General features: G+C 35.2%; 1 protein-coding gene across 1 annotated transcript in view; it reads right to left on the bottom strand.

Moving 5' to 3' along the window:
• FOXJ3 (forkhead box J3) overlaps positions 1-18,995 on the bottom strand; it is a 111,855-nt gene that overhangs the window by 56,529 nt on the left and 36,331 nt on the right. The window contains 2 exon segments of the mRNA XM_039868839.1: positions 4,959-5,033; positions 15,739-16,063. Of these exon segments, the coding sequence (XP_039724773.1) occupies positions 4,959-5,033; positions 15,739-16,063 (400 nt within the window).

The raw sequence follows: 18,995 nt of genomic DNA, 5'->3' as shown, positions 1-18,995 counted from the left end.
ATAAATCCATCTAATGGAATATGTAAAATAAAATGGAACTGCTGATACAACAACATGGATAGATATCAAACGCATTATGCTAAGCGAAAGAAGCCAGACTCAAAGAGCCACCTACCTACTGTATAAGTCCTATTTGTATGAATTTATGAAAAAGGCAAAATTATAGGGGCAGAAAACAGATCAATACTAGTTGCCAGGGCCTGGGCAGGGGTTGGGAAGTGGGGGTGGGCTGACTACCAAGGGACAATACTGTTCTGTATCTTGATTGTGGTGCTCCATTTCTTCATTCTTGGACCTCATGTTAATACTTACATTAATTCTCTTAATTCCTTATTCTCTCTCAACTTTGTTCTGTTTAGTCCCTCAGCTAAACCTGATCATATCTTCTTTTCAGCCTTCAACCACAATTCTTACTTACCATGAATTAAAGTCACAAAGGTTAGCAATCTCAACTATCCTTAAAGTGCTTCAGAAGAGGGAAAGTCTAAAGCCTCCCTTGGGAAACCTACCAGTGTTTTTTCACCCCAAGAAATATGATGTCCTTATTTCTGTCCAATCAAACTCTTGCTTATCTTTAAATTCTACTTCCTATCTGAATTTATACAAAGACATAGAAAGAGGTCAATTTTTTCCTCACAAAAATCATGTATTAAAGATAAGTATTAAAATTACATTTTTATCTTCCTTCTTCAGGGTACATATCTATGATTCCTGCAATACTGTTTATCACTTAATGTTATACCACATGTTCTCTTAAACTTCTCTGGTTTCTCTACATCTTCCTACAAATAAAGTAACCAAAACAGGATACCAACAAATAACAGACAAATTACGAATAAATACAACACAATACTAACAGGGCCCCCAAAAAAATACCCTTTGGAAAAAAGAGATCAGTCAGTTATGTTATGGTCCCTTACACTATGAAAGAAGACAAGAAAAGAAAAAAAATCATGCTCTCAGAACTTCCAAAAGTTAATTCTCTAGCAATGACTTTGTTTCTTCACTAACCAGAAGACTCCAATCTTCACAGCCACTGATGTTACCACCTTCCTATTCCCAGGAAAGAAAAAGTTACCCAACACACACAAAAGGGGCTATTATAAATCCATTACAGCTATCTCTCCCAGAACAAGCAGGTGGCCTTCATAGGGTCTTAAACTTCTTACCTATCATCTCAGCCCTATTAGAGCCCATTGCTGCCAATTAATTGTGCAATTGTTGAAACTATTTCCTATCATCTTTTCTTTCCTTTTAAGTCAAAAGTATCATTTTTCTGAGGGGGAGAAGAGGGATTAAGGTTGAGAAAAGATTAAGTGGAGAGCAAAGAAAAAGAACTCTATATCTTTAAACTAAATTTAGCTGATAGAATTTGTTTTTCCATAATGTAAGCAAAATATTTACCTTCAAGATAATTAAGCATGTGTAAACTGCAAAATAGGAAGACTTTAAAAAAAATTAGATCAGAAAACCAGACCAAAATACAGAAAATAAAGCTAATGAAAAGAGAGGAGATAAAAGACAGGAATAAAAAAATAGAGACAGACTGTAGGATGCAGAAATGGGGTTGTAATCAAGAAAAAATAGAAATCTGTCCCAAAAAACATAGTGGAGTTATAATTTTGTTTATGTTCCTTTGTAAAGGAAACAATAATGTGGTTGTTTGAAATTAGTTCCGGGGAACAGAAGAAAATGAATGTCAGACCATCAATGCACATGGGAGGATATCAAATATTAAGGGCTTTTATGACAACAGCTTCTGGAAAATGAAGGATTGTGTTAGGAATAAACAGCCATATAAAAACATCTGTAATTCAACAATATGCTTTAAGCTTAGGCTGGCTTTTAAGCTTAGGCTTAGGCTACCTTTCTGGTAGTACACTGAACAGGAAGCTATACCATAAAAATACAGGAAAGATTCTATAAGAGCTACATCTACCTCTACCCCTTGGACCCATCTGGGTCATGGCAGTAGCTAGCAAAATCCTAAGGGGTTAAAGTCCACCCCATACCCAAAGACCCAAAACTACTCCCACCCCACCTTGGCTCAATGGTTTTCTCCCACTGTGGTGAGGGTGGTTTTGGAAAAGCTCCTCAAATGCCAGGAAACACTGTAATACAAAAAGAAAAAACAATTCATAAGTACCAAAATTTAACTAACATTTTGGCCTCCCTCTCAAGGAAGATTGAAAGGTTCCTAGACTAGTGGAAAAAGCACTAGTCTAGGAACCAAGAAACCAAGAGTATTCTGCTTGTTCAGCACTAAAAGACAGTTGCTGTACTCCAGGTGGCTTTGGGGGGAAGACACCAAACAGTCTCTTTCTGCGAAATGAGCAGACAGTAAGACAGAAGCTACTGATGGCCATCTCTGCCACTAAATTGGCTGAAAATGCAACCACCAGAGAAGCTAAGGGATGGAGAAAGACATTCCTGGTGACAAGATTTAAGAATCAGGCTCCAGTTCTTACTGCAGACATTTTCTCCCTTAAGTTGGTCTGTTATAGGTTTCTGTGACTTGCAAATAAGTCTGGCCAATACACTTAATTCCACCCTGAACCTGGGCAAGTCATTCCTCATTTATTGGCCTTAGCTTTCCTCTTCTACAAAATGGACTAGATCTGAGGTTTTCAACACTTTTTAAACAAAATAATGATTTTACTCACATAAATGTATTTCATAAGGTCAGATTTACTTCTGTCCAAAATCAGTAAGTATAATGGGTATTTAAATCTCACCCTGAGACTGAAAATAAAAATGACTATATTAGTATATAAGATTAAATGTGTGATTATGACCAAATTCAATAACAATGATGTGTTTTGATAAAAACAAAGTTTAAAAGTGGAGACTAATGGTAAAAATTGAAAGCTTTTACTAACCTTTCAGGATTCAATTTATTTCTGTACATTGTTTTGGTCGCACATTAGTAAGACAATTCTGATTCAAAGAAGAATACTTGTAAAGAGTAAGCTATGTTCTCCACACCTGCCTTACCCCATGATACTATTTAATTAAAGGTAGAAAAGCTTTAAGTTCTGCACAAAAGAAAACTGGACAACACAATTAAAAAAAAAAAAAACAGGTCTCCAATTGGTTAAAATTTAGTACATAATACTAAAGTTAAGTGTTCATGTATGGGTTTTTAAAAATTTTTTAATGATTTAAACCTCATTTAAAAATGGAATCTGAACCAAATGTCTACAGAATCCAATTAATGCCTTCATAGAACTCTAGTAGTAAAATAGATAATCACTTAAACTCTTAAGAACATTTTCAGTCAGATTTATATATACTCACTGTCCATAGGAAACTAATGAAGCAACTGTAAAGTTAAAATTCTTCTTTTTTTTTTATAAAAAAGAAAAATTTCACCAATTCCTGGTCACAACCTTGGAGAGTTATGAACACAGACAATAATAAACTGGATCAAATAAGACGACTATTATAATAATCTATTCAATCTTAAGAACCAACTTGACAGGGCAAATCATAGATGGTGCTATAAAACATTCATTATTTAAGAGTGCCTGCTTTACAACAGAAATGAGTAACTTTCCATCTCTAATCATAAATTAACCACCCAGCAGAGGATATTCATTCATTCAACAAGAGTATCTCTTCAGTGCCACCAGCCACTGTGTAACCAACTGGGGCTAAAAAGTGAACAATATACACATGACCCCTACCCTCATAATTTAGACTTTAACCTAAGGTCAGTAGATAACCAATGAAGATTTTAAAGAGTACATATATGATTAGGTTTACATTTTTGAAAGATTGCTGGCTACTATGTGAAAGTTACCATAAACTGGGGGTAGTAACTCCAAGGATATCAGTTAGGAGCTCCTTCAATAATGACAAAGAAACATTCAAAAGAAGGAACGACAAACTCATTTGAAGTATGTGAGAGGAAAAAAAGCTTCAGAGAAGTAATGCTGCAGTCAGATCTTTAAGGACGAGGAGTAGGTTGGACAAGCAGAAGAAGGGAGTTTGTACATTAAGAGAAGACCATATGAAAGACATGTTTGGGAAACTTCGAGTAGTTCCTCATAGTGGGTCTTGAATGAGGTGAAGCACAGATGAAAAGGCAGATCAAGAAAAATATAGTAAAGGGTATTTTGTAAAAGAAACATCTTCAGAACACTGGGGAATACTTTTAAGCAGAGTGATAACATGACCAGAATTACATTTTAGAAAATTTTTTTCCAGGGACAGTTAGCTTCAAAAAGACAACAAGAAGTCTAACCATTCAAACAAGAATGCATGCTTGCCAAGAGATACAATGACTCAAAGTCCTAATCTAATAATTTATTGTGACAACCAAATATGGTCCAACCAAGTACTCTGGGCTTAGAAACCAAGCAACTAGTACTGCAGTGCAGTTGACATGGCTATTGAAACAAAACAACAAAAAAGATAAAATACTAAAAATGTAATGATGGCTGGAGATAAATGGAATGAAGAAGAAAAAACAGCAACCAAGAAAACAGAGAAATAACAAAGAATTTTATTTTAGGGTGAGAATTACTTCCACTTGTCAATTACACACAAATCCACCTCTTATATGTAATAATTAATAAACTGTGGTTCCTGACAACCAGTTCAAAAACCAAATTTAATTTAATACATACACTTAAGAAAACAACCAAACAAAAACCAGATTAGAAACAACAAACTAAAACAGACAACCAGCTCGACCCTAGCTAGTTTCCCACAGCTTAAAAAGAAAGCTCTCCCTGCCTGGCTGGCTCTTGAAGCATACCAACTAAAATGGGGGTGGGAGTGGGGGCGGGAGCGTAGAATGGGGTGAAGGACTTGCTATTTCACAAATGTTCCTGATCAATGAACTTGAATGATCTCATTCCAATTCTTTCTCTTTAGTTAACAGATATAGCTTCAATATAAACATGACAAGATATAATGAAGAATCCAATTATTAAAAAATAAATAAATCCTACCTTTCCGGGGTCATCCTTGGATCGAGGCACTTTAAGGAAACACTTGTTCAGCGACAGATTATGTCGTATGGAATTCTGAAATTAAAGAAGAAAAGCCATATATCATCATTGGCATCCAAAAACAACACCCACCTTTAAAAACAGAATCAGAAATCTAAATATCTCTATGCACTGGAATACAATTACAAATGGAATAAGCTTTTTAAATGAACTTCAAAATTTAAACCTTTTTGATTTTCAAATCATGAATGCTACAAAGGGAAGTAATTATTGGAAAAGAGTTTCTAATGGATATTACCAAACTCCAAATAAAATATGTGTCACATTCTAAATGTTTATTAAGACCTTTTAATGACGTAGGAAGATGCCTATGATTAATGCTAAATATGAAATGCCAAATATAAAATTATACGTATTATGACTTTGTGATTCATTCATTCGTTCATTCATTAATTCTTCGAAACAAGCTAGAGCTATTCTAAATGGAATTAAAGGTGGTATTTCTTCTTTTACTTTTCTGCAATGTTCGAATGATCTATAAAGCGTACGTACTATCACTTTTTAATGAGTTAAAAAAAAAATTCCACTGTTCCATTACAAGAGGATACAGACACCAATTAGGTTCTCAGTGCTATCTGTAAGAAAAAATGGAAAGACACTCGCTACAGAGAGCTAGCAAGAACATTTAGGTTCCACGATGTAGCAGAAAGAGTAACCAACTTAGATGGCAGGAAAAGGAACTTGGAGACCTGGAGAAACTGTGAAATAGGAAATTTTCCATGAATAAGTAGGACTGTACCACAGTTTTTACAGAAAACACCCAAAGGCCATTTCTTCTTAACGAAATGCTCCAAGATCCATTCCATAATTAGGTTTGTTCCAAAATGGCCAAGTTATTTGGTGGAGAGATCCTCCAACTGCATTTAGCCACCACTCAGAATTTCGGGAGGTTGTTTTTTGGCATGATGTCTATTTTATTTTTAATATAAAATTCAAAACTCTAACAACAATGCCTATATATTAAAACTTCCCCTCAAGAGGTAATATTGGGATTAAAGAAGTTTTTAAAAGATGAATATAAATTCAATCCTAGCTTATTACCAAAACATCAATTTAAAACATGAATGGGAGTTCCATTTCTGCTTAGGATATAAATAGCTACAAAGAATGATGATCCCTCCCAAACAATGAAAAAATAATGAGTTAGCTAAAAAAAAAAATAATAATAATTATTTTTGAGCTGCATCAGAGCTGAGGTTGCAAGGCAGTTCCAAAGAATGAAATTCCAAAGAGGGACAAGCCCATACAATGAGAAAGGGGACAAACCTTTTGGCAGAGCATGGGAGAAAGAAGTGGCCACCATGCAACCATCCAAGAAATTAGCTAAAATTTGAAAAGCCAAGCTGGGCTAGTGTGTCGGTTTAGGGCCCCAGACACAAGAGAAGTTCTCACTCACTCTCAAGCTCTTCCTCATGGCCTCCACCATATGCTCACAAGAAAGACTGAGGGTTAAGCAAGGAGACCAAAGAAAGTCTCCTTTATGACATAGGCAAGAAAAGAAATACTGACAGCCACAGTGGGAGGCAAAGCCCCACCCACTTCTATAGATCTTACAAAGCCAAAAACTTAAGTTTGAGGTACAGGAAGCAAAACCTTTCACTCGTAAGACTCTGGCAAAGATTGCTTCTGAGGGAAGAATGGAAACAAAACCCTTCTGCTTCTAAGAATAGGAAACCCTTTCCCAGGACACAGGCAAAGATCTACTGCTAATAGAGGAAGGATAGAAGCAAAATCTTCTTACCTCTAGGACAAGTGTCAGAAACTACCTTGCTCCCAATATCCTATGCCAATATAATATTCAAGGTTGAGGTCAGCTATAGCTGTGGGAGGGGCAGGAAACTCCCACCCAAAAGCAACTACAGACATAAAGCTAGTTGGCTGAAGGAAAGAAACACTGAAAAGGCCCCATTCCCAAGTCCAAGGGCCTGAGTAAGACTAAGGCTGAACAAAGACAACAGAGAAAACCTCTAGCCCCTACCACAAGTCTAGCAGTGAAAACAACAAGTCTACTGATAGAGAAAGGGCAAGAGCATGGAAAGACCCCCATCAGTAGCAAGGTGAGGAGAGACAACTAAAATCTGAAGAGAAAGCAGGAAAACTGAGAAAACCCTATAGCACGTAAGCCCCTCACTCCAACCATAAGGTAATAGGAGCCTACTGGTAGAGGAATGTAAAGATACAATGTAAAGGTACACTGAAGGTAAAGATATCAACAACAAAACCCAAATCCAGCTCAAGTACTGACAGACTGATTCAACTACGCACATTAATGACCTTGGACAATAGATGCCTGTCCATTTACAAGTATAAATACCATTTACCTCATTCTCTACCATTCTTCTAGACATACATCTGGTACTCAGTCAAAATCTTAAGACACAAAGAAGAAGGGAAAAAACCTATTGTCAAGAGATAATCAATAAAACCCAACTGAGAGATGATTCAGGTGTTAGAACTATCAGACAAGAACATTAAGTTAATCATGACTAATATGCTCAAATGCCAAGAAGAAAAAAGTGGACGACTTGCATAAAGAGATGGGTAATTTCAACAGAGATGTGAAAACTATAAGAGTCAAATGTAAATAACAGAAATAGAACACATAAGCAAAGATCAAGAATTCCCTAGATGGGCTCATCAGCAGACTGGACACAACTAGGGAAAGGCTCTGACATCTTGAGGATAGATGAACAGAAATCATCTAAACTGACACTGACACACACACACACACACACACACACTCTTACTTACTTAAAAAAAAAATCATCCAAGGCTGTGGATCATACCAAGTAATGAGTCTCAGAAGGAGAAAAGAAAAAGAACAAGGCAGAAAAACATGTGAAGTAGCAACCAAGACTCTCCCAAAAATAATGCAAGACATCAAATCACAGATGCAGGAATTTCAAAGAACACCAAGCAGAATAAATTAAAAATCCACAGACCTATATTCAGTACAGTCAAAATGCTTAAAATCAAACTGAAGAGAATATCTTAGAGGCAAAGAGAGAAAAAAATAAAGATGTGCACAGAGAAATAAAGTATGGTACCAAATGGAAACTAAAATCTACAAAAACAAAAAACAAAAAATGAGTTTCAGAAACTCTAAAAATGAAAGTAAATTAAAAAAAAACACTTTGTTATTAATAATGCCTTAAAAAGATGACTGTCTACAACAAACATAACAATTATAGGGTTTAGAACATGTAAAAGTAAAATGTATGATACTGCAGCACGAAGGGTGAGTCAGAGGAATGAGAAGTTTAAGGTTTATAAAGTTTTTACACTGTACAAAAAATCCTGTATTTGAAGGTAGAATGTAACAAGTAAAAGATGTGGTAAACCATACAGTAATCACTAAAACAAAATTTAGGAAGAGGTATAACTAATAAAATAATGGTGGAGATAAAATGGAATCATAAAAAATACTCAGTCCAAATCTAAAAGACAAGAAAAAGAACCAATCAGACAAACTGGAGTTCATCTACCCATCTTTAAAGTCCCAGATGGGGGCGAAAATCAAGATAGTCAGAAGAAATCAAGACAGTCATATTTTCAAAATGGTTTCAGGGGAAGAACACATCTCTACTTCGGTACCCTCTTCTAAAACGCTGAAATGTTAGAAATCGTCAAGGCTCTGCCCTATGTCCTTTTTTCATTTCTACATTTGCTACCTAAGCAATCTCATCTACAGCCATGGCTTCAATGACTATCTGTGATACTTAAATCTACCTAGATCTCCAAACTAGACCTTTCTCATGCATTTCTAACATATAATTTCAACAGTCTTCTAGATATCTCCAGAAACACCTCAAATTCAACATGTTTTAAACTAAACCAATCTTTAACCCCAGTGTGATCTTCCAGTTTTCCCTTCTCAGTTTAAAGACAGTTATTTCCATAACTGTTCCAATCAGAAATCTCTAAGGCATCTTTAACTACCCCCACCTCCTCATCATCTAAAATAAATCTGTCACCAAATCTTATTAAGCCTACCTTTGATCTATTTTATCCCATCTCTTGTTATTACTCCAGTCCAGGACACCAGTCTCACCAAAACTAGTACAATAGCTACCTAAGAATCACCCTCTGCCTTCCTCAATTTGTCCCATCTCCACCACTCTCCACCTTGCAGGCAGTTGTCTCTTCACAAAGTGAATCTGATGTTACCCTGTCACTTAAAACTTTTCAATGACTTCCCATTGCATTTCCTATAAAATCCAAAATCCGTAACAAAGCCTTGAAAGGCTCTTCATGATCTGACCCTCCCTTACTGTCTATACGCATCCTCTCCCATGTTCTCTCTCACCTCTAGACTTTACATTTATTGTTCCCACTGCAAAGATTACTACCCTCAGCTTTATTTACTTCATCCCTTCATCTGAGTCTACTCAACTTTCAATTTGTCCTTGGTTTAAATATCAGTTCTTAAGGGAAGTCCTTTCTGCTTTCATATATTATTAGGTTAGGGCTCACTGTAATAAATTTCCTTATTGCCCTGAATTTCTCATCACACTTGCAATGATTTGTTTAATTGTCTTTCTCCTCCACATTGTATTCTATACTAAAATGTAAGTAGGCTCCATAAGGATAGGGACTTTGTCTATCAACTCAGAACCCAGAGTACAATGCTTTTCATATGGTAATCGCAAATATGTTTTTAAAAAATACAAAAAGTTTATTTAGAAAGTTAAAAACAACCAGAGAGATACAAAGGCCAAGACATGTGTATTTTCTCTCTCTCTCTCTCTCTCTCTCTCTCTCTCTCAAGAAAAGAGATTACTTCAGATCTCACAACTTGGGCAGACCCTACCTCTAACAACCCCAAGAAAAAAAGTTGGAAGAATAGAGAGGTAGAAATAACTAGGATGGTCCAGGTTAACCTGGAAAAAAATGACCCAGGTTAAATAACTGATCAAGGCATACTGGTTGGCCTTGAAAACACCAGCCCCAAAAAGAGTTTCTCAAAAGTACAATCTACTTGCACTAGAATCACTTGAGATGAATTTAATGCAGATTCCTAGGCTCCATCCAGTATTACTAACTCAAAATCTCCAGAATTGTGACACAGGAATCTAAATTTTAAAAACACCCTAAGTGATTTTTATTTTAAGCTTGAGTTTAAACTGGCACTTCCAATTCAAATCAACAACCACATTCCTACTCGTATTTCCCTTCTTGTATTGAGAGCCCTGGTTCTCCAAAACATCAATACATGTACTCATCTCTTCTACCCTACCATGCACATAAAACAGTCTCAGAATTGCTTGCAACTTCTCAACTTTTCTTTGGGTTATTGGAGGTAAAGGCTGACTCTAGAAAAATATCGCTACCAAAGACAAATCTACTAAGTTCATGATTTCTTTGCAATTCTTTTCAACCTTTAGTATATATCCCAAGAAGGAAGAGTCAGAATGCTCTTGTCAAAGTGTCTCAATCTTTTTTGCTGAGTGATTCCATTACCCATTTGATATGACGTAAGGCTTATTTGTTTCTATATTCAGTTTAAGGTTTCGGTCTTCCATCCTTTTTTATTTTCTATTTATTTTCAAAATCTTATTCCCTTCTATATCCCTTCTATCTCTGTTTCATCCATCCCCTATACTTTCCTACTTTGTTATTCCTAAATTTCTGTTTACAACGATAAGCAAATACATAATACATTTTTAATTATTTTTCCCCACATAAAAAGTAGCAAATACACTCCCACATACACATACCACTCTTATGTATTTTTTTTATTACCCTATACTCCAGTAACACATTAATTTTCTTTAGTAAAGTGAATAGCACAAAAATTTTAATTCCTTTTCCTGTAGTTCAGTTTACAAAATCATTCAATAATGGAAAATTCAAAGAGTGTTTTTAAATTCTTATGGAATATTCAAAGAGTTATTTTTAATTTTTAATATGTAATCTCTCTTCAATGCCCTGGCACAAAATAAAAGGGAGTTTTATCTACATTTTAAAATTCTATTTGAATCCTTTTGAGTGACCATGACATTTTATCCTCTGGGTGACTTTAGTGCCTCTCCATTTCTGGGAAGGTGGTTCACAATCACTTTAGGATCTTTCTTCCACCCTCCTTCAACCAATACAAACTAACTTCACAAATACTAAATGACCTCCCATTTTCCCCTAACTCATCTCCTCTATACCTAAAGAAGATATAGTGAGCACAGATTGCAGGAGTGTGCTAAACAAATCTAAGGACAATGAATGGGAAGTAAACCCTGAAAAGAAAGCTAGAACCTCAACAAAGGAAGAGAAAAACCAGTTTCCATTTGTCTCCATTTGAAATGCTCAAAACATTTCTATGCTTACAAAAATAAATCTAAAGGTGATCATGGCAAGTTCTAGGTACCTAATGGTGTGGAAGAAACTTTTTAAAAAGAATAATTATTAAGCAGCAATCTCTGGAAACATTAAGGTCTGCCTAAAGCAACAGAATGGACCAGATAATCTCTCTGGTGTGTTTTCTAGTTCTAAAAGCAACACAATCCTTCTCTACCTATTCCTATTTCTTCTCTTTTACTTCTTTCTTCATTATATCTAAACGGAGCACCTTGCAGTTGAAACTGTATCACTTTTCTCTAATCCAGTTTCAGACCATGACTTGGGCTGGCCAGCAACAAGAAATTCAGCAGACTGGATCTGACACTCTCAGGTGGATTTACACTTCAGCAGAAGCTGTGGTCAGACAGGTAAATGAGCTATATAATCAAACTTTATGTACTATTCAAAGTCAGACCAAGCTCTTAAGCTTAGCATTCATATATTCATGGGATCTCTACATTCTGGTTCCATCTCAACTCTTCTGCTCTCTAGTAAGAACCCCGATAACCAACTATTTCCTAGGAGCTATTAAAAAGACCTCCTCAAACCTTAGGCTTCTTCAAAATATAGCTAAATACCATTTCCTCAGTGGTTTTCTAATGCTTCCCTTCCTTGTAGTCTCACAGCACTCAGTCCTGGTGCCACTCACTTTAAAACCTCATCACACTTCCCATAAGTTCTTCTAAACTTACAGCAATTAACTACATCCTTTGTTTAAACTTTTTACTTGGTCACATATATACTGGATATTTTTATGACTTACATACAATAGGTGTTTCCAATTAGTCAACTTTAGCACAGCATTCTATATTTCTCTGTTACAGAGCTTTTTATATAGCGTACAGAGCTTTTTACTTGTTTATATGTATCCCCCTTATTCAGTATAGATTATAAGCTTCCTTAGGGGCCCTGTGCTAAGTTTCTTAGTACTGCTGAAGCCTAAAATACTGCTCACAAGAGTATATAGTAAATAAATCCTTTTCAAATTAATAAATGAAAGATTAAATAAGCTGAAAAGAGGATATAATCTAGACCAGAGATTGCAAATTAGTAGTCCAAAGGCTGAACCCAACCAACAGACTTATATTTGGCCTACACAGTATTAGTTAACATTAAATTAGTTAACATTAAAAAATTGAGAAATCATACATAAAATACAGATTTCTGACTTTTCTAGGGGAAAAAAATTGTAATATCTGCTATGTGCCCTAAAGGGCAACAAGTGACTAGAGCACAGTTGCCCTACATAGATGAGACATAATCTCTTCACATTAGACATGCACTCTTCAGTTGTACCTTTTTTGCTTTACTCGCTTGTCACCTGTCTGGCCCCTGCAGGTATGTAGGTTTATAACCAATGATATAGACCCAGGAATTCTTGATGGACTTTCTAAGCTATTTATCCAAATTTTGAGCATTTCTACTCCCTAATCAGAATGTGTTCCCAATGCTAAACAGGTTTATCAAATATCCGAGTCTTCCTTCATCCCAAATCTCAATAAAAGGAATCTATGAACATTAGTGCTTAGTGGTAAAGCCTAAAAACACAGCTTAGATGGGTTATTACTACTTGCTGATGTTTCTTGATTCATGGGTTAAATTTTATTACATATTTCTCCACTGAAATATTCTGTTAAGAGTGGACTCTTGCTTTTAACAATCATTTCTCATACCGACTGAGTCAGCTGGTTAAGAGAAAGTTTATCCTGGCAAACTGAATTCAATAAATATTCATGCAGTGTTTGAAAAATTACAGGCCTTGTGTATTGGTTAAGACATGAGCTTTGACACAGGAAATATAGTCAATAATACCGTAATAACTATGTATATTGTCAGATGGGTTCTAGACTTATCAGGGTGATCACTCTGTAAGTTATATAAATGTCTAATCATTAGGTTGTATACCTGAAACTAATATAATATTGTATGTCAACTGTAATTGATAAATAAATAAATAGACACGAGCTTGAAATCTCCAAATCTACCAAGTCTGGTACCAAATCTTGGCTCTTCCATTCACTAGCTGAGAAACTCTGAAAAAGTTACTTCTCTAAGCCTCAGTTTTCTTACCTTTAAAATTCAGACAGTAACAGTACTTGCTTCATAAGACTGTTGTGTGACTTAAGTAGATAATGATATAAGGCACTTTAGTATATAGTGCCTGGCATACAGAAAATAATAAAAGCAGCTATCATTTGAGTATGAGTACAGAAACAAAAACTAATGAAACAAGATCTCTGAACAAAATCTTTAAGTTCTATAATACTGTTATTAATAAAGCATATGGAAATACAAAAGAGATTAATTCTATAGAGAAAAGAGAGGTAATATATGAGCTGAAAGAATAAACAAGATAATGCCAACTAGAAAAAGGACAAAAGAGAGAAAGTCCAAAACAAGTAAGAGAAAAACAAAAGCAAGAAAGAAATCAATATGTTTATTTCCAGGGACAACTAGTAGGCTGGAACAGGCAGAAGAAAGAATATATAAGAGGAAATTCACAAAAAATAAAGCTAAGAAAGTATCTGGGACCAGGATTCAGGCTTTCATTCAAATCGCATTTACTGATGCTTATTAAACAGAAGCACTGTGATGGGGCATGGAATAGAATGAGAGAGAAAAACTCCCTTCCCTTAAGACACTTCGTTTTCTGTCATAGTGCACCAAACATCACTGGTGCACAATAAATCAGTAAATGTCTTTAATAACTAGCCAAACAAAAAAGACAAAGATGTTGAGACAGGAAGGCTTAAGGGAAACAAGACTAACTACCAGCTGACAGCAGACCTAAAGCTCTATAAACCTCTTCTTTCATATGCACGCTTGTACACCCCACATAGCACACAACTAGGTAATTACTATATAAAAATATAAACATATCATGTGCAGGTACAAAAGAAAATACGTTGAATTATTTGTTGTATAACATAAATTAGGCAGGTAATTAATTTGATGATACATAAAAAGCCTAGAAAAGTAACTAGGGATTTTTAAAGAAGTGGTTGATTCTAGGGCTGCAGCAGGTAAGGTACAAGATGAGCCTGGAACATCTTGTGATGCCAGAAAGTTAAAAAGTGCTAAACCAACAAAAGAATAAGGTCATGTCAAAAGGACACAGGAGCCAACCAACCTATAAGAGCTCCAGATGGCCAAGGCTGCAACAATTTGAGTGACAAATAACAGCACAAAGACAAAAATAACCATGAGTGCATACTATTGCAAATAGTGACTAAATAAATAAATAAAAGGGAAAGAGGCAAGTCTTCCTTACAGAAGAATCCAAATTAAAAAATAGGTAAGGTATGAAGAGAAAAAAAGAAAACCACCACGAGAAAACAATAAAAACTACTGTAGTTATAATCTACCAATGAATGCTAAAATTGAGCAAAAGTTCAAAAATAAAACAGAGTACTTGAATTCCCTTAAAATATCTTCCCAAAATATTTATAATTTATGAAGTGAGAAACAGTAATTTTATAGTGGAGAAACCTGGCACGTATCACCTTGAGCAAAGAACCAAGGTTAACATTAACAGTAATAAGACATACTGACATCAAGGATGCCAACTGGATATGATACACAGACAAGGGCATATTACTTTTGCATTATTTTTCCCAGAAATGCATTACCTCACTCTAATCATGAGAAAACATCAGATATTTCCAAACTGAGGATCATTCTACAAAATACCTGACAAGTACTCTTCAAAAGTGTCAAAGTCATAAAAGACAAGAAAAGGCTGAGGAACTGTTACAGACTGGAGGAGACTAAGAAGACACAACTAAATGCACTGTGGGATCCTGGACTGGATCTTGGAACATAAAAGGAAATTAGTGGGAAAAGTGATGAAACCTAAATAAAGTCTGTAATTTACCTAAAAGTTAATCAACAGTATGTACCAACATTAATTCTTGGTTTTGTTAAGTGTACTATGGTTATATATGATGTTAACATAGAGAGAGTGGATAAAGCACATATAGAAACCTTTGTGATATTTATGTACCCCCTCTATAAATCAAAAATTCTTTCAAAAGTTTTTTTAAAAATCTTAGATGATAAAAACAACAGTACTAGTTGCAATACTTTTTTTTTTTATTAGACTCACTATCAACTTAATCTGAACTGTGGGTATTTTCCAGTGAATATTACTTTATCTCTGCTCTTACTTTATGCTATGTCAGTCCTATAACATAATAAAGTTCTAATATTCTACAAAAAATGGTTTTTCACTTAATTAAAAACACTTAATTTCCTTTTGATACCCTGAAAATGACTAGTAATCAGAATTTCATCTTTAATTATATAAGCCTCAACAGAGCTTTCTCTTCAATAGAAGCTAATATTGTTACTGCTTACAGCATAAAAATAATTTAAATAAAATCCTTACCTTCCAACCACTGCCAGCCTCTCTATAATAGGGGAAGTTATCACAAATCCACTGGTAAATCTCACTTAGCGTCATTTTCTTTTTGGGTGAGCTATTAATTGCAAATGTAATGAGGCTGGCATAACTGTATGGAGGTTTCCCATCTTTGTGCTGTTGGACTTCTTCCTGGTCCAGGGTTGTATTTGGGTCAAGGAGTGCATTCTTCTTGGAAATTCCCGTTCCATGTGCATTTTGTGTAGCATCAGATTTTTGGATGGCTGCTCTCATGGTAAGCTGTGGTAACCAGTCCATAGATGTTAGGCTGCTCTCCAGTTCAGATGTCATCCTGAAGGTAAATAGACTCCTTAGTCAGTATCAAGGAAAGAACCCCTGCTTCTCAAAATATCCAATATTCACAAATCTAGGAGTTCCAAAGTGAGGGAAAGTGAGTTACATCTGGAGGGAAAAGATTGAATATGTTAATGACTAAACCAAATATTTAAGAGATCAGCATTTCCAATCTTTTTTCTTAATTTTTTTCCCTCTCCAAAAGAACAAATTTGGTTTTTAAATGTTTAAGATACAGAACAATACATATGCACAAAGTGTTTCTGATGCCAATCTTTACTCACCAATACCACAGGGCCTTTAGAAACTTAAGGCTATACATCTGGCATTTCTTTCGCACAAATTTTAAAGGAGTCATACAAACAAAAGAACACCAAAAGTAAAGTAGAGGCAAGAGGTCAGAAAAGTAACTGAGAAACAGGCACAGGAATTTGCCTAGAAAAAAGAGCGTAGAGTTGAGCAGGTGGGAAGTAGGAAAAGTAAAGCAGGATAGACAAGAATATCAAGGAGACAAACTAGCTGCGGGAGTAGACTGAACGCAAACTCAAAGACACTGATAAAACAAAAGAAAAGGAGGATAGGCAGTACCAGGCAGTTTCTTTTAAAAAACAAGTCAAGGAACAAGGTTAAGAAAACTAAAGATCTGGGAACATTGGATCTAAGAGAGAAAATCACATAAATGAACAGCAAGAAAAAGAAGTATTAAAAGCTTGAGGACAGGCTTAACACAAATATCCAGTGATCTGGGTTCTATATTTTACTCCGAGGCTGGAAAATTCAGATCATTACCACCCGAAGAAAGAAAAAAGAAAAACAAAATCTGCCAGGTTAACACATTCTGGAGAAGGGAGGAAGCTGTTCTAAGAATTAAAGATAAAAATACAGAAACTAAGCATGACACTTTACACTAGAATCTACACTTTTCAACAGAGGCACAGACCATTTTATCCTAAGATCAAAGAAGCAGGGAAAGTGACACTGACTATAAAGTAGAGAAGAATGAAAGACTTCTAAGTGATATCAAAACAAAGGAAAAAAGAAACAAACAAACAAACAAATAAATAAATAAATAAGAAACTTAAAAGTACCTCAGTCAAGAGAAAAAAAATTTGTGGCTAAGAAAATCCCATATAGGTCCCTCATCCCAAATGGCTGCAGGCAAAAAGCAACCTGGATATGTCCTTAGAATCCGAACCTTGGAGGCAATATAGAATTGATAAAGAGCACAGGCTCCTGAGTCAGGCAGACCAGAGTTCAGGTACTGATTCTACCAGTTACTAGCTGTGAGACCGTGAAAATGTTAGTATCTCTAAACTTTCATCTGTAAAATAAAACAATAATAGCACTATAGTTAAACTATTACTTTGAGAATTAAATGTGACAACATGCATAGAAGAAACATTCAATAAGTGTCAGTTAATAATCTTACTCTAAGAGAATACTGGGAGGGCAGTTACGCACTATAAATCAGATTAAGCATTAGCAATTATAAATCAAGAGACAACCCTGAGGATTCTATCTGTACTGTCAGTAGAGCCCAATTGTATCCTGTTTTTCAGATATTTGACCCACGGTTTTACTTTTCTCCTTTTCTCAAATATGCATTTCTCTAGAACCTGGACTTTAAATTCTTCTATAAAGTGCCTTCAGAAATCTTAAAAAAAAAAAAAAAAAAAAAAAAAAAAAAAAAAACCTTACCAACTTTCTCTATCTCCGCCATAAATGCTTGCTCTCAGCATGAAATAAGTTAAAAGAAGTTGTAGAACAAGGAGACAAGAGAATTTAAAGATCACAGAATGTCAAAAGAGTTGGCAAAGTACCCTAGAGATTAGGGAGACCAATCCCTTCAATCTAAAGATGAAAAACTAAGGTCTACTGAGGTTAAAAACTAGGTAACAGAAGAACTAAAACCAGAGCCCAGATCTGATGCCCAATCCAGTAGTTTTCCTACCATACCTCATCTGTAAAATGAGCTTAATAATCATACCTACTTCACTGATATACTCAGAACAGTGAACGGCAAATAGTAAGTATTCAATAAATGTTAGCTACTGGTAGTAGCAGTGATAATAGCAGTTGCTGCTATTATTACTCACATTTCATTCTATAAACATTGGCTATTATTATACTATGCTGTCATCCTATTTGCCTCAATTAAGTCTCCACTGAGTAGCTTTATTTTGTTTAAATTCCCAAAGCAGCCAGTCACATATATTTTCAAAGTTAATACAAAAGCACATTCCAAATTGAAATAGTGCAGATGTCCCCTACTGAGAACCATCTTTACTTTAACTTGTTTCCTTCCACCAGTGCCACTGAGTTTACAAGAGTCTCAGTAATATAATATAAACGTACAATAAGTACATGCTTAATGTGTTATAACATTTAACAAGAATTTAATATTACACATTTGTAAAGGGCTATGCTTGAGTGAAATTTTATACACACGCACATACAACACATAAATAAGTTGTGGAACAAGGAAGAAAGAAGGTAGAAGTAGGATAAAATTCCTGTCTTTCAGGGACTATAGTGAAAGTCAAACACAAGAAATATCTAAAAAAAAAGAGTGCAAGACTGGGCTCTTGGTGCCGTAATAGTTCTGAAAAGGGAGGACAACATGGACTGCAGCCTTAAATGGTAGAGAAAGAAAAAGAGGTAGCGAAGGAAGAAGTTCAGCTAAAATATGAAGATCTAAATAGGCTGTAAAGCCACTGAAGATATAATGAGTAAGAATTATTCCACTGTTGTGCTTATTTTCATCAATTCTGCTACAGCAGATTTGAAGTGCACTATAAAATCTCTCTTAAATTTAAACTCTGAAAAAATGAGGCTTCTGTTTTGTTTGCAGTTTGTCAAATTTTATATATTCTTGGTAATGAGCTAAAAAAAAACAAAAAAATGCCTCCATTATTGGTGCTCAGGCTGGT

The sequence above is a fragment of the Pteropus medius genome, unplaced genomic scaffold (assembly GCF_902729225.1).
Source record: "Pteropus medius unplaced genomic scaffold, Ma_sr-lr_union100, whole genome shotgun sequence".
Classification (NCBI taxonomy): domain Eukaryota; kingdom Metazoa; phylum Chordata; class Mammalia; order Chiroptera; family Pteropodidae; genus Pteropus; species Pteropus medius.
This window is presented reverse-complemented; position numbering and strand designations above follow the sequence as displayed.